Genomic DNA, 23,471 nt, shown 5'->3' with positions numbered 1-23,471 from the left:
AAAGCTGTCATCTTTGTTCAAGGCTGCTGGTGTCTGAATTTGTATTGTACATTAGCTTTTCCTTATAGGTTTTCAAGGGCCAGCTGCTGGTACTTTATTTCATTTAATTTTGAATACTCCTATTTTATGGCTTGGAGAAACAAGGAAATATGGCTTGTCTGTTTACTTAAAAAGAATAAAAATGAGCATCACAGCCTTAATGTGATTTTTAAGCAGTGGCAACAGGCCTAGAACAGCATATTAATAATGACAGAATGCTGTGCTTCTGGGGTAGATTGTGCTGCCTTTATATGTGCAAGACGTTTGGTGGCTTTTGCGATGACATTTTGTCTTGATGCAGTGAAAATGGCACTTCAGGTATAAGGAAATCTGCTCTTAAAAATACACTTTTTAGGAGGTTTTCTTTTCTTTCATGGGTTGGTTTGGTTTTGGTTTTTAGTAGAGGATTAAAAAGAGACTCGGGAGATCTGAACTCCCCTGTCAGGCTCAGAGGTTTGTAAAATGTAAGGCATTCTGCTTAATTCTTCAGTACTCATTTCCCCAGCTGTGAAATGGGAATAATGCTACCTCCTTCTCCCTAATATTTGCTCTATACGTTCTAAATAATGATCTTGCAGAACTTCAAGGTGGGGATCCATTCTTTTTACTGCATATAGATTTGTTAATCTTGAATTGTGAACAAATTTAGTATGTGTATAGATGCCTTTTTATAAGTAAAGCTACTTCATTTGAGACTATTTCATTTTAACCTTTCTATTCAAAGTGTTGAATTACATTTTTTTTTCCGTAGATAGAATGACCTATTTATGTTACTACTATTAAATGGGAGATTTTTTTTTTTTTTAACTGCTAGCAAAACTTCTGGTAACTTCGAAGAAATATAGGTGTGAGAGTATATTTTTAGTTTTATCTGAAGTACACCATATGTTCATGTAACTCCAGAATGGAATATTAATCTTTGTGTTGAATACTTGTTTTGATTTGTCCTTAGAGGTATACATTATGCTAGTAACAATTGATAAAGTAAAACTTGGAGCACTTGAATACAGATTCTTCAGTATTAAAGAATGACTTCTTGAGAATTTAGATTTTTGTTGTACTAAGGTAATTTTCAATATCTAATCATCAGGACAAGTTACTATTGTATCAGTTTTACCCTTTTATGTTCTCTGTTCGTCACTGGTTTCAGCACAATTCAAAATTAGGAAATACTGAATTATAACCTACTTGTTTTTTTCAGGCCACCAATTTGTTTTCTCTGCCCCACCAACACCAAACAGCAATAGGCAATAGTCTTGTGAGTTACTACATTATGTCACCTTTTATTCTTCTCCTTCAGTGAGACCGAGTATGGTGAGCTTTTTAAATGGCTAGACTGGTGACAAACAATGAGTCCAATGGACAGTGAAATGGGAGTGTGTTCCAGCATCTCAGGGCCTTCATTGCAAACTTCTCTTCCTGTTTCAAGGGAGCTGCAGCTAGAGTGCTTTTGCTGATCACAAATTCAGTGGAGTGGTGTGAGGAGCAAAATGATCCCTCAAGTAAGCACTAAGGGTTTCAAAGGTCAAACCTGGCATTCTGAAAGTTATCAGCCACCAGTGTGATATCGAAATGTTCATGTTAGATGCTTTCCTGTGAAATGCTTGATTCAGGTTTCCTGTGTTCCCTATGGGCAACTTGACCAACTGTGTGCGCAACAGAATACTGTAGTCTCCAGGTGACAAAGCCATATTTGCAGCAACATCTGTGCTTTGGAGAAAGGTCATGTTTTTCTAGCCAGAAAAAAATGAAAAATTACTTTTTTGTGTATTTACTGCTACTCTTTGAATTTTAGCAAGTAGTCAGGGACATTCTGAAATGCATAAGACCCAGTGCCCACTCAATCCAAAAATCTGTTCTATGCAATGGGAGAGGTTCAAGAGGAACCTCTGAGGTGGGACCTCAGCATGCTCTACTTATGAGAGTCCCCATGGAAGTTGGGGGAGGTGTATTTATCTCAATATCCCTCCTCAACTACCTGACCCAGGGCCCCATAGCACTGCATAAAGTTGTCCTCCCTTACTATGTCCTTCCTACCACATTAAGGCAATTCCTTCACATCGCTTCTTTCTTGACACCTGCCTGGGAGCCATAGCTCCTTCTTTTCTGACAGCAATCACACCTGTCCTGACCCCAATGTGCTTTACTGATGAGCACCCTTTCACACACCTGTGTTCTTTGTGAGTCCTGCTGCTGTGGTGCACAAAATGAATGAAATATTCAATAGAGGAGTAGTTTGAAGACAATTAAGGGCAGTTAACTTTTTCTTCATAGTTCACTCTCAAATAAGATGGCATAATCCAAAATAAATGGCCACTACACCTTGTTTTTTCATATTCATTACATATTTTAAAATTTATTATGAGAAATTTTGGTTGTAAAATATGCCACAGTGTGATATCAGGTCCTCATTTTAAAGGATGAACTTTTAAGTGATTTGGAATGACAGCATGCTGGCAAAATTAGGTCTTTGCTCTTTTTCCTGGTTTTGGCAGGGATAGAGTTAATTTTCTTTCTAGCAGTTGGTTAGTGCTGTGGTTTGGATTTGGGACGAGAATAATGTTCATAACACACTGATGTTTTCAGCGATTGCCAACCAGTCAAGGACTTTTCAGCTTCTCATAATGGCCTGCCAACGAGAAGCCAGGGGGACATGCAAGAAGCTGGGAGGGGACACAGCAGGACAGCTGACCCCAACTGACCAAAGGGATATTCCATACCATATGATGTCATACTCAGCATATAACTGGGCATCTGACCAGGAGTCAGGGCAGCTTGGGCGCTTGCGGAGCATCAGCTTCAGGTGGTGAGAAATTGTGCTGTTCATCACTTGGGTTTTGTATATTCTGTTATTTTCTCATTGTTATTATTACTTTTAATGCTACTGTTCCTTTTCTGTTCTTTTAAATGGTCTTTATCTCGACCCATGAATCTTTTTTTTTTTGTCCCTACCCCATTCTGGTGTAGTGGGGGAGTTAGTGAATGATTACCAGCCAGGTTAAACCACAACACTGCTTTGACTTGTATTCTGAACTTTCTAAAAGCAGAATTTAGACCAGGGCTATGTAGATAATGTTGTTGGGGATTTTTTGCTCAGGTCTTTGAAAACAAGAGATATTGACTTTTTTGCTGTAGTTTTATAATACTTCATCGTCCTTCATTTGCCACTGAAAGCTGTTGCTTTCAAACCGGGAAAGAAAACCCCACCAAATGATAAAACTTTCCATCAGAAAATAGAACTATTCTTGCCAGTTCCTAATTTAGGAAAAAAGAGCAATGAAATAAAAATTGCAATGTTTTTAATACTTGATTTTTTTGTCCTCTGACCTGACTGTGCAACCAAACTATGTTTAATCAAATTTTAATGAGCTCTCGACATCTTCTAACATTTAATATCATCCACAGGCCCATGAAATGTCTTAGAATCATGGTACTATGTGAATTTATTTTCTTTTCTTTCTAAGCTGCCTAGCCATTTTAGCCCAGCTCTGTATCTTGCATTATGAACTCATCCACCGGAAGTCTCTAATGATTTTAACTAGGGATCTAGATCTACATGGAGCTTTTGTTGGAAGGGTTTGGATATTTTTTAATGACATCTGATTTGCTAGCAGAAATGTCAAGCACATAATTGCCATTTCAGAGTTTCATAAATCTGAATCAATTAGTAAAAAGAACCCCTTGACCTCCTGTCCGTGAGCCTTCATGATCATTCAGCCTAAGTGCTAAGGAGCTATTGGCATATGATATTCAAGCTGAATGATCCTTTTGTTCAATCCCGTTTTCTCGGAACAAGGCTAAATGCGGCTCCCTTTGAATTTAAAACCTTGCTAAATTATTTAGTACTACATACCACAGACTGATTAAATTTTGCACAGAGTAGTGAGATTGTTTCCCAGGTAGGTCATCACTCAGTTCAGTTTACCACTTAAAATTTCTTTCATTCTCAGTCAAAATACAGCGAGGGCCATCCATCATTATCACTTTGTCCTTTAATTTTTCTGTCAGCCTTTGTCAAGCTTGAAACAAAAGCCTTTACATTTTTATCAACTGCAGCTATTGTTGTCAGAATTGTGCTCGGTCATTTCAGAGTATCGGTTGTGTTTTTACCAAACAAGTAAAATATTTTCAATAGGTCAGATCTATCTTTCACATAAGCCCACTAAACCAAACAGAACCATTTCTCATTTCATTGGAAATGGAGAGTAAAAATGCTTAGGGCCAAATCGGCAGCGAGAGTAAATTGTCCAGGCTCCCTGCACTTAAATGGATGGATGTCTTCTGCCTTAGTAAAAAGAATGCGGCATCAATTCAAGAAAGAAGCAGAGGCAAACAGGAAATTATGATTGGGCAGGGCTTGACAGCATTTTGAACCGATCTTGCACAACATTATTCTACCTCTCATAAACAGACTACATCTGTGCCGCTGCTCAAGAGCAGCCACCAGACCAAGCCGAGCGTTGCACACCCCTCCTTTCTCCACTGTCCGCTTGCAGTCAGGCGTCAGATTACCTGCTGTCTGCCTTCACCTTGCCAGTGCTCGTGTAGCTCGATTGTATGCTGACAGCCAGTAGTGACCATGAAGAGCACCTTTCTAAAACCTTCCCCATAGTTTTCTCTGCATCTGCTGGACTTTGGCATTACATCAAGTCCTCACTGAAAAGAGGATATACCAACTGAAAAGAGGATATACCATTATACCACTGGGTATTAGTGGCTCTGCTCAATTCCTCCTCTGCCTCTAAGAGACAGCTTAGGAGCCCATCTTTTTCTTTGAAAATCCAGTTCAGGTCTTGCCTGTATAACCTGTGTGAACACGTGAAAAAGAGTTGGAACTGGAGTGAGTCCCAACTCCCCTTGGCATGAAGACTAATCCCTTTCCTATTTCCAACAACCTTTATGGAAACAATTAGTTCTCTGTGAATTGTTTGTATTTCAGAGGTAGCAAGGTGATGAAATGAATGCCACGTTAAATGCATTACTGCATTTTTGACTGAATACCTTCCTGACAAGAAACATTTGTTTTAAGAGTGAGGTTTCAAAATTCATGGTGGCAAATACTGCTTGACTTCTAGATCTCTAAGCACAGCTTTTCTATCTTCTTTGGTTTCCCATCTGCAAAATATAGCTATTTTCTGCTTCACAGGAGGCTAAGGATTAATACCTTAGTATTATGGAAATAGCAATCTGGTGCAATTATTTAGGTATGGCTACTTGAATTAAAAAGTTCCACTTTGCAAGGTCTCTTGGTCATAATGATCCTTGGTATTTAGTAGCATGAGAGTCATAAACAAAAGTTTGGTTTTTGCTGAACATTGTGTACAACTAGGTTTAGAAAAATGGAATTAAGTCTCACTCTGATACAAGCTCCTTGGGCAGAAATCCGCAAATCCCTTCTGTTAAGATCCTTCTTGACAGAGTGCTCAAGAGGGCAAATGGTCCCTTTGATAGCCTGTTTCTGAGGAGCTGCCAACAGGGAGCTCTGCATTGCATAATATGTAACATACCATATCATGACATAAACATAACATAAAGCCTCACTGGTAGTATAAGATAGGCATCCCTTGCAGTAAACCAATGACCAAAAATTCCAAGAGGACTAGTAATAATCAATGCCCTCTTCTGGCATGCAAACGAAACAGCACAGCCTCTTTAAAACATATGCCTTAAACAGACGCTTTTGCCATTAAGTATCAGTTTATACTTGTAGTCTGGTTTTGGGAGCTACCAATCCTGTTTACCTCCTACACCTGAGATACGTGATAAGAGAACACAAAGTACCGCACATTTTTTCTCTTTTTTTTTTTTTTTCCCCCCGAAGTGCATATTCTGCATTCTCTTGTGCAAAAATTTTTTTAAAGCAAGGACAAGTAAAGTGTTCTGTGAGAATCCATAAATCTTGGAAGAACTGATAAGGAGCCTTTCTGTTACAGAGACTCAATAGGAGGCGGGGGGGGGTGGGGTGGGCTGTACATGTTTGTCTTTTGAGTGAGTGGCCAGCTGCTTTCAAAATGCTTGTATATGCCTGGATTTGGGATCTCCAAAATAGGGTTCAAGGATGAGATATGGTCCTTGTGTTCCAAAATTAATTTTCTGGAGCACTGTGAGCAATCCTGTTACTTCACACATGCATTCCTGTTGCACACCTTCAAGTCATTAAAGAAGCAATTCTTCTGGGGAGAACCTCAGGCCAAAGCAGGTAAGAACGAGGCATTTCTAGAGTCCGGAGCAGGCTTAGGTTTCATTGCTTGGGCAGTGCAGTGTGCTTCAGGCTGCTGCTTCCTGCTTGCTATCTTGTGCTGTAGTCTTCGAGAGCAAGTAATTATGATGCTGTGAGCAGAGCAGACCAACTGCAGTCATTTGCACGGCGAATTTCACCTTACTCTGCTAAGAAGGAAACAAAGCCAACGCTGTTGCTTGTATTTCTGTTTCTTTTGAGAACATAGGTTTTTCTTCATGGCTTCTGACAAGCTGCTGTTTTGATCTTTGGCATCGGAGTTTGTGACTTTGATCAGGAAACTAATTTGCGCATGCCTTTTCATTATTATTGATCTGATCAGAAAAGATGAATCCACCACATCCGTATTAAAACACTGATATATCCTAGTTGTTGTTAACTAGTCTGTTTCCTAGGTAGCATTTCTTTTAAAATAAGAAATCTTGTTAGAAATACTTCGATCGGAAGAGAAACCAGAAAGCAATGCACTTCGAAATTCACCAGTGATTCATTTAAGCGGGTAGACAGCGTGTTCACAGAATGGAAAGCACTGTCATAAAACCATAACTGTATTTGCCAGTTACAGTTAACTTGCCATTGCATAGTCTTAAGTAAATGGCATATTTAAGGAAGATAATTAATGAAACCATAAGTCACACTAATTAGGTCTTATGTACAAGACTGATTTGTAAAGCTTTCCTAATAAACAAGGCTTTGCTCTCCTTATGAAGTAGGTGGGGTTTTTTCTGCTGATTTCATTTTTAGCGTATACTTATCAGGGAAGACGTTTCCCTTTATGAGAAGCAATTGCTTGGATCAGTACATGTGACATGTATCTTCTTAACATGTTAATTTATTTCTAATGCTTGTTATACTCAGTTCTGTTTAATTATCGTGGTACAAACACTCCAGGTAATGTTGCCATTTTTCCTGGTGATTACTGTGGCTGCACTGTTGGTTCCTTTAAGAGGATGTTTTAGTTTTTTCTGGCTTGGGAATATTTTGTAATGAGGAACAGATTAAATATCAGTGTACAACAGATGCGAGAGGGATCTTGTGCCATTTTCCAATGGCTTCGAAGGTGGAAAATCCCACTGGTATGGATTCCAGAGAGAATAGTGCTGGTGTTTATCAAAAAGAGAGGAATACAGAAATTGTAGGTGACTCATAGATGTTAACTGGCAAGGAGACTTTTAAAGTGGCAAAATAATCTGTCACACAGTATGAAAATAAGGTAAGCATGCTAATTTGAAGTCTTAAGAGAGTAATTCCGCAGTGCTGAACTCAAGGACCCTGTGTCTGAAATGTGTTCTGTAGGGCCCAGTACTGCAAAGCTCTGAGCTACTTCAGACGCCATTGATTTCAGTCAGAATTGATGGTACTCAGAGACCAATTGCATTTCTTGCCACAGCATGGGAAGACAGATCGTGGGTCAGAATTTTACTCTTACTGCATTGAATAGCACCCTTCAGAAATATTTTCACTGAAATCTGTCCTTTCCTTTTAAACCTCTGGTATAAATAATCTGAAAAATGTCAGATGCTTTTTATTTCCTCACCAAAGTGCTTTTCTGTAGTTCTCTTCAGGGCTTTTGTTTGTTTGTTCTTTCAAACCTGCAATCACCTTATAAGCAAAGTGATCCTGGTCGTTATTGCTTTTGGCAGTGTAATCAAAGTATTTTCTATCTGTACATCTGGTTATGTTCTGCTCTGTACTGGAGCGTTTTGCAGCAGATGTTGGTTCCTCTGCAACGAAGCAGCGGCACGCCTAAGCCTGGCATACCTGCACTTGCCTGATCAAAAGCTGAAGGGGTTTGTGGGATGCTGTCATCAAGGCTCTGCACTTTTTCTGACTTGGATACATGGGGTTTTTAATAATATTATTTATTATTAGCACTTCTGAGTTTTAGTTCTAAGCTGCTGTAAAGAAATACTGATGTGTGCATTACAATAACTTTAAGTGATAAGGATGACTGAAAGATGACTGTGCCTGCTAATTAGGGTAAAGATTTTGAAATATACTCTGCTCTGGATCTTAGCAGACAACTGTGTCTTAAACAAATGTGTGGGAAGAAGAAAAGCAATCCGGAAAAAGCAGCTCTTATAGTTAGTAGCATTTTCTCCCCTTTTTCCTTCCATTGAGTCTGTCTGAAAGTGGGTGTTTTAACATACAGCCATTTCTTGTTAACATGTGTGTGTTTATTTTAGCATGATGGTGTTGGTTTTTTCATCTCCCACTCTGACACAGCATGTTTCATCCGTTTATGGTTTCTACTATATGAGACATTTAAAATGGCTCAGTGGAGAAATGGATTCTTGTCACTTAACCAGTCACTCTCCAGATCTGTGGAAACTTGGTCATTTTAACAGTGTTTTAAATTCCGTGTGCTAGAAGATTGACTATAAAAATTGAGAGTGATATAATGTCAAGAATTTAAAGGTACTTTGATGTACCTGTAATAATTTCTGTTAATCATGTTTTAATTTAGTCATTTTCAACATACTTGTATTTACAAATTAAACCACTATTATGGTTCTCCTTTGTTTGCATGATATGATTTTATTTTATATTTTTTTTCCACTCACCAGATGTTTTCAACACTTTGCTTCCCACTACTGTCATCCCCTCCCTTACCACTGCAACAGTCACAACCACTGTAGCCTTAACAACCAGCACAACCACATCGGCAACAGCCATCAGCACCAGAGGTACAGTATGCTTCTTTGTTATGGCCTGAAAAAACACATGATAAATAGGAAATTATAGGTTTGGTTTTTAAGAAGGATAGAAATTGCTAAAGAGAAGGTTCAAACACTTTAGTTCAATGTATATATTTAATAAAATAATCCACGGGATGGTACATGGGTAAGAAAGGTTTCATATGACCTTGAATATTTTTATTGCTCTAGCAGTGTGTATGTGAACTTTGGCAGGATGCTTAAATTATTTGTATACATTTGCATTTAATTTTTTTAAGGTTAGTAAATTAACTTTAATGTAAAACGCAAGCAAGCTATTTTTAAATAAACATGACCTTTTAAGACTGGTTATTTTGGGTGCTAATGTTTAAAACAAGATAGGTGCCTTGGCATTGGAATTACTGCTGATGCAGTCTTGCTTGGTGACAAAGAGGCATCTCATTGCATCACCCTTGCTAGACTTTTGCAGTTTAAGGTATTCCTAAATTAGGGGTGTCTTTATTTTACCGGAACTAGAGTGAATGAGCTTAAATGTCTCTCTCTTCCTTCCCTACCCCCTATCCTGTTGGGTTTTTGTCCATCACAGCTTTTTTCTCGAGTAATGCTTTGCATTGTGTTAAGTATAAAGTGGTGGATTGAGTGACTGATCATGTAGCTGTTCAATAGTGAAGATGTGTATAAGGTTTTGAAGATTATTATCTTCTGGATAGCTAGTAATCTCTCATGGTTAGTGAAATGGCACATGGCTCCTGCCTTTGGTCTTTTGAAGGCTTTTGTTGTGCAAAGAGAGAGGAAATACTGTCCACTTAGCACACTGCAAGTATAATTATCCCAGGAAAGTATCTTAAGACAAAGTTTGGAAATCTTTTCTTTCTGGAAGCTTTCTTTCAAGTCGGTTGTAATGACCTGCCTAACGTGCAAGAATAAGCTGAGCTACATGCAAGTCCATTGTATAAAGATTGTGATAGAACACCCAACTTCTTCCTCCATAGGCCATTAATATTGTGGTCTTCATGTAACAAACTGACAACAAACCTGAAATTTAATTTTTAAGCTTTAATAGTACTTATTGTGTGAAAAAAATATTGTTGTTGTAAGGAAAAAGAGAAAGATGTTATAGTCATCTTTTCCCACCAGAAGAAAAAAAAAAGAAGAAAAAGAAAAAACAAGGATAAAACATGGAAAACAGCCCAGTGCTTGCAGTGCTGAGAGTTGCAGGAGGAATCAGAATGGCAGGAATGGTTACGTCTTTTACAAAGACTGTTTTGGGTCAAGCAGCAAAAACTTCCCAGCTTTCGGAGGGATTGGAAACTGGAAGGACATTGGTGTGCCATGTTGGTGTTTGCTGTCCTTAATGAATTATTTTCTCCTTGTTATGTAGTTGTAACTAAACTGTGGTGCTGATGTGGTTGTATATTTAGTGTAACAGTGATATTAAGACATTCTGTTAAGTTTAGGACCTCATTTTCCTTTACCCTGAAGGGTTTCCTTTCACCATTTGTGTGGCCAGCATCAACAGAAAGATCTGGAAAAGGAGAACCCTTTTCTAAATTGTCAGGTCTAACATGTACGAGAATGCATGTGATTTGATGCTACAGTAACAGAGATTCTGCTTTAAGAGAAAGTAAAAGAAGGATATCTGGGTAAATGTAGTCAATGACTAAAACATGAGCACTGGCTTTTTTCAGAAAAAAAAGAAGTGAATGCAGCAAAATGTCTGAGAGGATGAGACCTCTTCAGCCTCAAGGAACTGGTAGATGTGGTCTCTTGGGCAGATAATCTAAGAGACAAAGGAGTGTGGGAAGACTGTTTCTTGAAAAGTTTGTATTGAAAGGAAAGTCTATCCCAATGCAGAGGAAAAAAATAGGACACAATGTAGTTGTGGATTTAACAATCTACGAAAGCAAACCCCACAGAAATGTGAAGAGAAGTTTACTATAAGCATTAAGTCAGAGTATTGCAGTGGGGAAGAAACAGGAAGGTGTAAAAAGGGAAACAACCAGATGCAAAAGTAATTGCAACAAGCAAGGTGCAAGGAATTTAACAAAACAAAAGGATTTAGAAACACCTTAGATAAAAGACAAAAATAAACAAATGTAGTGATGCCATTCATGAATGATCAGGATGAGGCTGAAATAATCGGTGTTTTATCCAGCAATAGATGACAACTGGAGCGCTGTTTCTAATGGAGGTGACACACTGAAAGTGGACCACAAATAGAGACAGATCGAAGAGCAAATAGGACAGGAAGTTTAAAGATACACTTTGCAAAGAAGTTGAAGGCACCAGTTTGTTTGGATTTGCTGTCAAAAAAAGAAAAGTCGGTGTGACTCTGATGAAGAGTTGCTTTCCAAATTCAGTGGGGAAAAATGAATCCACTGAATTAGCGGTAAAGGCATTTAATGGGGAAGCACAGGAGGCAGTGACAAGGTATAGCTATTGAAGTTCTACGACATCTTTCATCTTTGCTTCTTTTAAAATTGCATGATTCCCATGGCAATGGTAAATGGACAAGATGTTCTTCTTAGGTCTCTTCCCCCATGTCTTTCTTTGGCCCATAAACAAATAATGTTCACAACCTAGCAGTGAATGTTGCGAAGGCAGAGTTCTGCTACCCTGAAATCCCAGGCAGAACCTTACTTAGGTTGTCACAGCATCTACACACCAGAGTACAAGCAGCATATAAGAGCCATTTTGGAGAGGAACAAATTATCAGCATTATCTGTTTCTGGCTAAGCAAAAAGTACCATATAAACATATTTTCCTTTGACACTTCTGCTCCTTACTCCAGGAAGGTTTTTGACATGGAGTATATAAGGACGTAAGTTGACATCTGTTTATATATTTTCAACCTTCAAAACATTTTTTTTACTTGTTGTTATGTTTTGGCTTCCAGGCACGTTGGAAGCAGCATTTCTCTTTATCTTACTTTACTGGATCTTCTTTGATCATGCCTTAAAGAAACAGAAGTTTGTCCCAAATCATATAGTAGTACATACTAATTCATAATATCTTTGAACTGGATTTCCAATAGCTGACATAATAGTCTTGTTGGATGTATTACTTTAATTCTGTTCTAAAATAATGACTTGGTGCTTATGAATCACTTCAGGTAAATTTAACCAGACATTCGTCTATTCTGCGTGACTTTTACATAGTCCACCTTGAGGATATGTTACTCCACATCCAGTCACAGGACATATCTTTGCAGGAAGATGATACTGAATATAAAAAGCCCAGAGACTCTGTAAATCTAAGTCATTTTAGCATGATTACCAAAAGCCTGAATTAATGGAGGGAAAAAAATCCTCAAACTATCCTAATTTAATTTTGGAAATGTGTTGCCCATCTCTGTCTTAATTTGCATGGCATTTAGTAAACAACATGAAAAAGCTACTGATCCAGCTGGATGACAGCACGGTAATTCATAAGCATCCTGTTTAGTCAAACTTTTCACTTTCTCAGACAAATGTATGCTTGCTTTTGTGTTCAGTCCTTCAGGAATTAATTATTCTTTTATTGGTACATTACCTGCTAACTCAAAAAACCTACATACAGTTTGATGGCAGTAAGAGTATTGCCCTTTATATATTTGTCAAGGGTATCTTAAAGCCTAATAACCATGATAAGGAATGTATGAAAAAATTAGAATAAAATGTATGAGAAGAAGCAATTCTAGCAGACTAAGGAAATAATAATTATACACTGTGTATGTAGTTTACTTTCGATCAAATTTATGCAATGTTATTTCTTAAGAGCCATGCATGGATCCATGCTAGTGTTGCCTTTTGTGACTAGGAAGAGGCACAAGAGGATTGTGAATTTGCCCCCAGTAGTGAAGGGATGCCTCCCTTGGAGAAATTCTTTGTTAACATGAAGTTAATTTCCATGGTTCTGTGCCAATCCTTCAAAGTCCTGTAGGTGGAGAGGGAGTGTGATTAACAGTCTAGGAGAAGCCACCTCAAGTCAGAATAGCTCAGTGTTTCTAGATTCACACAGGAGAAAAGCTTGTGCATACAAACGTACAGAAAACCCTCCCAACAGGCTGGCATTATGTTAATCACCCCCACACAAACACCCTGCGATTTTTTTTTTTAATTAAATCCCTTTACTGTCAAGGAAAAAAAAATCGAAGAGGTTATAAAACTTGGTAATTTTTACTTGTTCTTGAAGATTAAAAATCTCCAAATAACTAGAGAAGAAACATTGCAAGAGCATCTCAAACTCAGAAGATACATGCAATTGAACTGAATGGATATATCAGGGTGATTCAGTCTCAGCTGACTCACTTGTATAATCACTCTGCCAGAATGTTCAAAGCTTTATATAGCAGCACCTAAAAACATCTTCAAAAGTCATTGCGTATGGCAGAGAGATGATGCTGCTCACAGGCAGCTGCACTATGAAGTTCAAGGGTTTATTTAATATTCAGGGTGACCACAAAGCCAATGAATGTACACATTTCTATATGAATGAAATCCCTGCTTTATTATAATCCACTTTTATTGGTTTTGGCTCTGGTATAAAAGAAAGGTTTCTTAAAGGAGATCTGTGGAGCTAAATTTAGAAGAGTTTACAGTGGATTAAGTATGGGTTTGAGGATATAATAATTTTGAAAACTATCATGAACTCAATTTAAGTGTGAATATTTCTATTTAATAGCATAGATTTCATCCATCTTAGCTAAAATATAGTATTAATTTCTTTTTCTTCCATTTTTACCTTGGTTTCAATAATGAGAGGAAAAAAACCCAAGATTAGAATACCTGTTTCCTAATAGGCAGTTTAAATGCAGACACTACTTTGACAGTACTTTTAGGCCTTTTATTATCATGGAAAAAAAATGTTAAGCATTACCAGTTTCTTCATCGTTACTTCATTTTTCCTTCACATAAGCTGATTAATATAACTTAGCACTTTGAGATATTGACAGAGAAAGAAACAACAAAGCAATGAAAAGTTATTAGAATATTTGAGGGACAAGGGAGATAAGGGTAGATTCATCTTAAATATAGCTGTGTATACTTAGTTGCATTCAACCCTGATAATAAAAAAAGATTGTTGCCTAATGTTAAAAGTGGTTTTGTCTGACAGCATGCTAAAAGCAGTTGGTTTATGTACTGCTTTATAGCTATAGCTGTAACATAAAATCTAATTTGTGCCTGGTTTTACTCAAACCAGGTAAGATAATTACGACTTTCCAACCTATTTCTTTTTTCTCATCTTCCCTTCTCTTACAATAAGCTCGTACTGGTTTATCCAACTTCTAGATTTCCCTGGAGGCCAAACAATTTGAGGTACAAACCAACAGTTCTTTAGATTATTTTTTTCCCACCAGACATTCAAGTAAGCCTTTAGCACCCATCTTGCAAGGAATGCCATCTCTTGATTTTATAATGACTGTTTTTTATATACCTTTATTTTTCATTCTGCTTGTTTCCTAGCTGTTTAGAAGGTGTGCTAATAAATCATGGAAAACCTAAGTTAGACCATGATGAAATCCAAAACCTATTTTATAAGCCTCTTTCCCTAAGTCTTGAAACCTCCAAGGCTGTCTGTGGTCGGAGCTGTCCGTTACCCAGGTAAAATATCCACAAGCTACAGCTGAGCAGTAGCTGGGAAACCTTCCCTGGCTACTTCCCTTCCCTCCTAGTTGCCTCTGCAACCAGGTGATAGAGAGGCTGAGAATAGAAAGTGCCCTTCGGTTCTTTGGCACTTGTTAGGGGTTGGATAGAGGGCAACAGGAAGAGAAATGGTGCCTAGTTCCCAAGGTCCATTTCTAGCTAAAAAGTGCAGAGGTGAGATGCAGGAGTATAACACTGCCCATCTCCCTTTTCCGTATGCTCTCTGCTACCAAGGGCTCCAACATAGGAAGAAGAACTTCACTGCTATGTTTGCATATGGCCTCAGCTCATCAGCAGGCATGTGGCTTCTTGGGCCAAATCATAGGCTTCTTTCTTCACAACACAGGGGGACAAACCCAAACCAGAGATCCAATGTACTCAGAGAGCAGAGAGCAGAATGGCAAGATTTGGGAGTTGCTGTTTTAGGATAAAAGAGGTGATTTTGTTTATGTAAAAATATACCTGTTGTGGTAAGATTCAAATGGGATGTTTATGGAAATATGAGGAACTTAGAACCCAGATTTTAAAAAAAATTATTAATGAATGATTAGGCTGTCCTGTGCTCCTGTCTTCTCCTGTGGTACTTGCAGGATACACGTGAACTGTGCCATGCAAAGGGAAATCCATAATACTTTTGCCCAACTTGAGCAAAGAAGGTGAATTATATTTAGTTCTTCCTGTTTCTTTGTAGATCCCTCAATGTTTCTCCTGACTCCTTCAGGATCTACAGCTCCTTTGGTTTCACTTGCTGTTTAAGTTGCTAGTTTCCAAAGCTTCTGGAGAGAAAAAACATCCATGGTGACCACAAACAAAAAACATGCTAGCTTCATGGAAGAGGCTGATCATGCATAGTATGAAAATAATCTGTATTTTCGGAAATTAAGGCTAGGAATTTTGAATATTCTAAAATCTACAGACAATATCTTCCTCCGGCTCAGAGGAAGTAGGACAGCAGGGCAGTAAGTAGCACCAGAATGCTGTTATGAAAGAAAGTGTGTTTTCATGCAGTGTGAAACTAAATGTGAAGCTCCATTATCACTACATCCTAAAAAAATTGAAGTATCCTGATGTTTATATTGTGAGCTAACCATAACCAAAATCAACTGTTTCCATGTGGAATTCCCAGTTCTCAAATACTTTTAAAAGATGCTTTATAGCTCTAATATCAATCCAAGAGTAATCCTCAAATCAACATGCACAGCACTAAAGCAGTCTATCCACAAACAAAAATTCTGGCAACATGACCCACATTGCACTAGTTACCTCAATTGCCATGAAATGTACTCAGGCTTTTCAATTTTTATCTTTTAGAAGCTAAAGCAAAGAAATATGCAATTTAGAAAATTGCAATTTTCTCTGCTTAACAGCTATTATGATGTAAGATGAGGACCGTCGTCATTATTATATGTTATTTGGTCATATTATTCATGAGATGAGGCTGTTGCATTCTGGAACAAATAAAGATAGATTTCATACTCTGAATGGTTTGCTATGTAAATGAACATCCTAAACGAGGCATAGATTACAGCACAGGCTCACTGAATACATGAAAGGAAAGGAAATATCATAATATCATATATTAGGAACCTGCTCTTTGTCTCTGGAACAAATATTTCTAGTGCTAACAAATCCATCCAGCTGTCAGCTTGCAATAATGAAGTATGCAACTTAAAAAGTACACAATGGTTTCCAGCGTTGATGGATTATCACTTAACCCAAAATGCAACGCTGTACAGATAAGTATCACAATTGGTTGATGGTCTGATAAAGATTCCATTATATAGCTGAGCTCCAGAGAGGCTTCAGCAATGCGTCAGGAATTCAAACATTCCTAACCTGAGCTCTGATCACACTGGGTTGGGTTTTTTTCCTACCGCCTATGAATTATGCAGTCTTACACACTCTATTGTAAGCTGGCAGTGCGAGAGATTTTCCAAATTAAGAGTCCCTTTGGCTGGAAGCGTGCTAGCTCACCGCTTGCAAGGAAACTCCTTTGCTCTGAATTCATCCTGAGGCTTTCCCTCAGGTGCCACAGAGTGCAGGATCTTCGAGCTCCTCCTGCCCAGCCCCTGAGTGCAACTAGCAAGTAAACACGGGGCATTCAAAAAGGTACATGAGAGGGACTGAAGTTATCAGTATCCCTACCTCTGTGTGAAACGTAACGTTCAAGCCAATGTGTGCTGAGGAACGTAACCACACTGACCACTTTCATCTGACTGCAGTCATAACTGTCACTTGCAAGATCAACTCAGTTCAGTGGTGACCTCAGTCATTGTTTCCTACATTTTGCTAATGTGTGGTTGTTTTCAACATTCAGATGTAAACGTGACTGAAAGCTATGTTACTCATACTAACTTCATACTCCAGCCATGCTTAATAGTCTTGTGACTTTCAAAATAATAAAAAAATATAATTATATATTCATACCTGCTGCTTTAAAAGCTAGAATTCCATTGATTTCATGAGACTTTTGGGATCAAGTATTTACAGTTCTGCCAGAAGTTCAGCTTGTAGATCGATTAAATCAGTTTATCCCACCTGGCTGACAGGTAGTTTTGAGGTTTGGATAGACAGACAGACCATTTCAGGGTATCGTCAGTGTTGCCTGCAGTGCCCCTTAAGCTTGAGATTGACCTGCAAATATGTGAACGGTATCCTCTACAGGAAAACAGGTTGTAATATCCTTTCCCCTATGTAATGCCTTATATATACATAAGCTCATTAATTTTCAGTGGTACTGTGTGTCATTTAGTATGTTATTAATAGATTAAAATCTGTGATCTGCCTAATCCAGAGGGACCCACTGGGTCAGTTAGCCTAAATTCTTGTATAGATTTCACTCTCATAGATTTATAATGAGGAACAGGAACCTTTATTTTATTAAAGAGCATCCACCAGAACATATGTAGACTTAATTTAGGACCTAAAGAAACGGAGAATCCATGATTTCCCTTGGTGTTTCTCTTCAGCAGTTAACTCTCCTCATTGTTACAAATATGAGCCTTGCTTCTTAGTTAAATTTCTGTGTGGTTAACAACCATACATTGGTTCTTGTAAAACCTTTCTCCAGAAAAAAGGTTTTGCATTCCATACGTATTTTCTTCTCAAAAGCAAATATTTGTTTTAATGAAGATCCTGTAAATACGCTTGAAAATTTATTGCTGGACTTCATTTGAAAGAATTGAATCTATCATCTTGATTTTATTAAGACTTTGTTGATTTTTGGGGGTTTTTTAAAGGCGTGGCCTAGCCGATCTTCAATGGTGAGTTGTAAGGCAAATATAAATGCATTTCTTGTAACAAGGAGAAAGGTTAGGCAAATAGTTTCTGTTGAATAGGTTCCTTTGTTGCTGTATTTATATCTGATCACAAGGCTAACGTAGTTTTATTTAGAGAGATATTTATGGTATATAAAGATAGTACTAGTGAAAGCCAAGATCTTTTTTTCTGATGTTACTGTGTAAGGCAGATTTTGGCAAGTTCTGTGCTGTCAGGATACTGATGAAGTGCTTCTCTGTTAAAAGCAAAAGCATACAACCAAGTATCATTACAGTAACAACAAGGACAACAAAAGCAACTGTTCCAATGTCATGTGGGATGTTAAAAAAAAGACCAAAATGGTGCTAAGAAGGTCTGAAAATGATGAAAAGAAAGAAAAAGGGAGAAAAAATGCTTATAGTTTCAAATTTATTGCTAACACCTTTAATAAAAAATGCACGTCTGTCTCACTAACCAGTGAACTAGTCATCAACTGTGCCTTTGAAGCTGAAAAGATTGCTCTCTCTGCCCTTGGTTTCTCTGACACTCCACTTGAAACACAGTTAATAACTTCCAGTGTGAACCTCACAAAATACAGTATTGATACTAATTATATTAAGTTTTTTGGATGAGATATGACCTTGGTAAAACTCAAAGCGACAGCATTCCCCAGAAGAATAAAATAAAAGCAAACTCTACGACAAGTGACTTTGGAGATGATTTAGTCTGACCTATTAATGCATCAGAGGTTATTCAGACAGTGAATTTAAAAAAAAAAATTCTTAAGGTACTATTTTAGCACTTTTTGTAGCATTGAAATCAACTGCCTAGCCATCCCACTCTTTCCCTCTGTTAGTAATTTGGGGTGTTTATTCTGTCTTGACTTCAGAGACCATGCTGCAGTGCTGGAAGAGGCTGACTTGTGTGCATGCTTCATGGGGGAGTATCTCCTTCAGAAGCTGACAGAAGCATCAGGATGGCTTAGTACTTGGCATAGGTCTCCTCTCAGACCAATCTGGAGCCCCCATCTGGGATGCCTTATTTTATGTGGGTTGTTGTCAATGCCCTGTGTATGCAATGATGAACAGGCTGAGTAATAGCATGACACAGGTGTATTCCTAGAGCAGAATTCCAACTGTGTGGATTGCACATCTCAGCTCACCACGCCAAAATGCTATAAGGTGCAGGGCCTGCTGTGGCGGCGGTGCGTGCCTTGGCTGCACTGTGCTTCTGACAGCAGGGTTAAAATGATTTTCCTTGTTAACAACTAAGAGCAAGAGAGAGACTAGAAATGTAAGGGGAACATTGCTCTAGTTCTGTTACTTTAAGACTCTAAACCAAAAAATTTTAAAAGCTTATATTTCGCTGCAGTGTAGCCATCATGTTGGCTGAAAGTCCACAAAACTGAAGTGAAAAAGGTGAAAAAACCCAAATAACAAGATTTAAAAATATTAACTTAAAACACACCTCAGAGGAAAGAAGCCTTAAGTCTGGTTTGAAGTGTACAGTGTCATAAATGACTGTACCTAATCACAGCTGAGTTCATTTTTTTTTTTCATCATAAAAATTGAGAAAGAGAGAGAATTACAAACTACTCTGAGAAATGCAGGGTGGAAAACCTTATTCAGTAACACTTGACTCACTGTTTGGCTGAGTATAAAAGACTGAACGGGAAAGCACAAATGGAAGTGACTGAAAAAATGAAATTCAGAATCAACACAAGGAAGTACTCTTCACTCAAAGAGAAATACAATTTTTCAATAGCCTACTGAGCCAAGTTTGGAATTGGAGGCACTGGGGTCATTAATGAAGAAGGGATATACTATTCTGGAGGAACTGTGCTAACCAAGATGACTTGAAATGGGCTGAATGGCCTTTTCCTTTTCCCCAAATTTATGTTCTTTTTGAAAAACTTTGATTATAAGTCATCCTGCTGTGATTTAGATAGCATGAATTTGAAAAGAATGTTTCAAATCTTTTCAATCAAGATGCTTGGGTTTCTTTCCAGCCTGAATTCTTGCAAGCCTGTAATAGAAAACCATCAGTCAAGGTAAAGAAGTATCAGGAGTAGCAATTTACGTTAATATACAATTTCCTTTTCCAGCATAAAGGGTAAGAGACAAGGGTCCTGGGCAACAAAGGCCAGAATGTAAATCTTTGTGGCAATATGTTTTGGGTAGTGGGGACAAAAAAAAAAAAGCAAAAATCCCCAAGACTGACAATTTAAGGAAGGTGTTGTATTTATTTCATATAGTTCTTTTCTTGTGGCTAACAAGTCTCTACTGTACACACATCAGGTCATGAACTGCATTCAACATCCTACAGAGAAGAGACCACTTTCCTTTTAATGAATTCAAAGTGCCCTGTCGGTCTTTAGCATTGACTTTGGACCAGGTCCCTGGACATACTTGACAGAAGCTAGCTATTATGTCTATATTAATTCATTAGAGCAAGAAAACATTGTAGGGGGTTAATATGTAAAGCCTTTCCCCTTTCCACTTTTTTTTTTCTTTTCTTTTTTTTTTGTTTTGGTGTAGTTTTCAATGCAGACCTTAGAGGAACATTTTTAATGTTTAGATTTGAGTTTGACTCAATTACTGTCTCCAGTGCAGACATTCACTTTATTTCTGGGTTGAATTGCATTCTTGGGCATACTTTGAGATTCTTTGGCACAATTACAGCCATCAATCCTGAACTTGTTTATCCCTTGCAATACAGTTTTGGTAATGTGAGTGCTGGGTTGCTATTGTACGTGGACATCCATATGTCAGATGGTCTTTTTTTGTGGGTTTGTTTTGGGTTTCTTTTAGATAAGCCGTGTGGTTTACAAAACAATAGCAGCCCTGGGTTATTTAAGTTTTTAAAGGTTGCTTAATTCCAGCATTCTATCCCTCCAGTTCATCTCTGAAGCATCTGTTCCCAATATTTCTAGAGTTAGTAATGCTAAGAAGAAATTAGTCTTTTATTACAATCAGGTTGGCTCTCCTCCACCACAAGACCTTGTGCCAAGTAATTTGCAAATGGTTTTATAGATTCCCAGTCCCTATGGGACTTTTTTGTTGTTATTGTTATCACAAGTCCCTGTATTATAGCATGACTGTGGGGAAGTATGCTAATTGTTTTTCTGTGATTGAAATGTCTGCTTTTTTAACTCCTGGTGCCTTTGAGTAGTATCCACTAATTCTTATAAATAATTTCTGCGGAAAACTTTGCTGGAAATTGCTACTGTGACACAGATATTTTAGCTTCAATTTCCCATGCAAAATGTGCTTCTCTATATTTATTATAAAATATAAGTGAACTATAGGATTTTTACATAATTCCAAAGCCTTCTCAACCAACTAAACAGTCAGGGGAATCACTCATGCACAAGAGAAATTCACAGTAGTGTATGGTTGCCTTCAGCACTATAATAAAATAGATGGGTTGTATGCAGCGTGAAGCATCTTGCTATTGATATATCTGAGGTTTTGTGGAGAAACTAAGAACATCAGGAAAGTTCAAGGCCAGGAAACTTTATCTTCTGTTTTATAGGCAATACTTGCATGCATTTGTATGTAATAATAGAATAAATAATGTTCAAAATAAGAACAACAGATGGGTCAGTCTAAAGAATATTTTCTAATGGGTCTGTTTTATTAGAAAAGTGATGAACTGTTGAGCTGTTGACACAAGCTGCCACAACGCAACAAGCAGATTCTCAGGCTTTGCATGTTCACGTTGCTCAAATATTTTCAGGATTTTTTTTTTTACTTTTTATTTACTATTAAAATTCTATCTGAGTTGTCTTATATTGCGGTCTACTAACCTTGTTTATAAAGTCCCAGTTTCTCGTCTGTCAGAAAAACGTTCAAAATCCTTACATATTGGTTAACTTTGTGAAAAATTATCTGAATTAAAGTGGATGTCTGGCAGCATTTGAACTTAGTTCTGTATTCAAGCACAAACCTAAATCATATTTTTTTATCTAAATGTAAATGCAAATTAAAAATGCTCAGCAGGTAGCATGTACTTTATACAGAGATCATATACAATACAGTCTTCATTCCTGTGGGGATCATCTGATTGAGATTTTGGAGAACTGGACATGTCTTAAACCCTTCTCTCTCTTTTGACTTGCTGTCTACACAGTGGTGCTGCTAATTCTTCGTGCTTTCTCAAACTCTAGTGGAGAATGCGGAGTAGACTTTTAATGAGTGTTTAAAATCACAGGTGTCTAAATTTGAATGGGTTTGTCATTCGCCAAACAGATGGTTGAAAAAGGCAATCGGAGAAACAAAGCTGGAGAAATGAGAGAAAGTGAGTGGCTTCATATTAATGAAAATCTTCTGTACCTCTCCAAACTCCCTAGTGATTATTTACAGTTGTCCATTTCAGCCTTATGTTTCTCTATGGTACTTTCTGTTATTATGGCACACTTTATATCACTTTTGTTATTGATTACCTGATTTTAAAAGGGAAGTGATTTACTTGGGGAAGTGTTTTAGATATGCCCACATTTAAATTGGTCTATTCATTCGGAGTCTTAGAATTAGCATTAATTAATCAAATTAGGGAGCAGCTAAGGACTCTGGGTTTCTCTGGTTTGGAGGGAAGAAGGCTGAGGGGTGGCCTTGCTGCTCTCTGCAGCTTCCTGAAGAGGGGAAGTTGAGAAGGACATGCTGAGCTCTTGTCCCTGGGATCTGGTGAAAGGATGTGTGGGAAGGATTCAAAGCTGCACTAGGGGAGGTTTAGACTGGAGCACCAGGGAGCATTTCTTCACAAAGAAGCTGGGCAGACTTTTGGAACAGGCTTCATAGAGACATGGTCGATACCCCATCCTTGCCAGTGCATAAGACAGATTTGATCAATGCCCTTAATAACTTGCTTCAACTTTTGGTCAGCCTTGAATTGCCCAGGCAGTTGGACTAGATTATTCTTCTAGGTCTTTTCCACCTCAGCTATTCTGTTCTGTTCTATTCTTCCTTAAGACTTATCTCATACTTGATGTTGCACTAGAACTCACAAACCTTTGGTTCATATAGGTTCCTGAAAAGATCTAAGTTTTACATTTAACATGACACATGAAAATCCAGATCATCTTTTCTTCCAAATAAATTAAAATCAAGAGATTCAAGTTATGAGAGAATGTAAGATAATTTTTAAAAAGACACAAACGTTTAGAAGTATTACAATGGTAGGTTTCCCCATCTGCTGCTGGATTCTTTCAATATATGGTTATTTAATGATTCAAAAAGATAATTTAATTCTCTCTGTAAGAGTTGGAAGATGATCATTTATACGGTGTTCAAAAGACTAATGTTGGAAAAGTGCAGTTATTTTAGCTGTGTAGCGGTATTAACAGTAAGCTAAAAGGAAGTCTTTTATAAAGGGGAAAAGTGAAAATGACAGTCAAATGTTTTCAGAGTTAGACTTGTTCAGTTGAGAGTTCCAAAAATCAGCTTTATTAGTTCTGAACATCAACTTAATGGTTGGACTTGGTGATCTTAAAGGTCTTTTCTAACCTAAATGATTTTATGATTCTGTGAACTAAAACTTGACTTCTGCCTTCAGATCTGCGGATGATTTACTTATTATGAATGAAGTAGATGTGTCGGATTTTTCCAAGATGATTACCATGAGAATGGACCCTTT

The 23,471-nt window shown here is 37.7% G+C and overlaps 1 protein-coding gene across 2 annotated transcripts in view; it reads left to right on the top strand.

The window, feature by feature from the left end:
- The window catches only part of CADM2 (cell adhesion molecule 2), a gene marked incomplete at both ends in the record, with an annotated part of 663,520 nt that overhangs the window by 611,412 nt on the left and 28,637 nt on the right, over positions 1-23,471 (top strand). The window contains one exon of one of the 2 annotated variants that reach the window (XM_084275339.1): positions 8,845-8,964. The exons of the other annotated variant lie outside the window; for it this stretch is intronic. Coding sequence (XP_084131465.1) covers positions 8,845-8,964 — 120 coding nt within the window. The remainder of the gene's footprint in view (positions 1-8,844; positions 8,965-23,471) is intronic. 2 annotated transcript variants of the gene reach the window in all.

Source organism: Gallinula chloropus (assembly GCF_964237585.1).
Source record: "Gallinula chloropus genome assembly, chromosome: 1".
Taxonomy (NCBI): Eukaryota; Metazoa; Chordata; class Aves; order Gruiformes; family Rallidae; genus Gallinula; species Gallinula chloropus.
The sequence above is the reverse complement of the archived record's forward strand: the minus strand, read 5'-3'. Positions and strand labels throughout refer to the sequence as shown.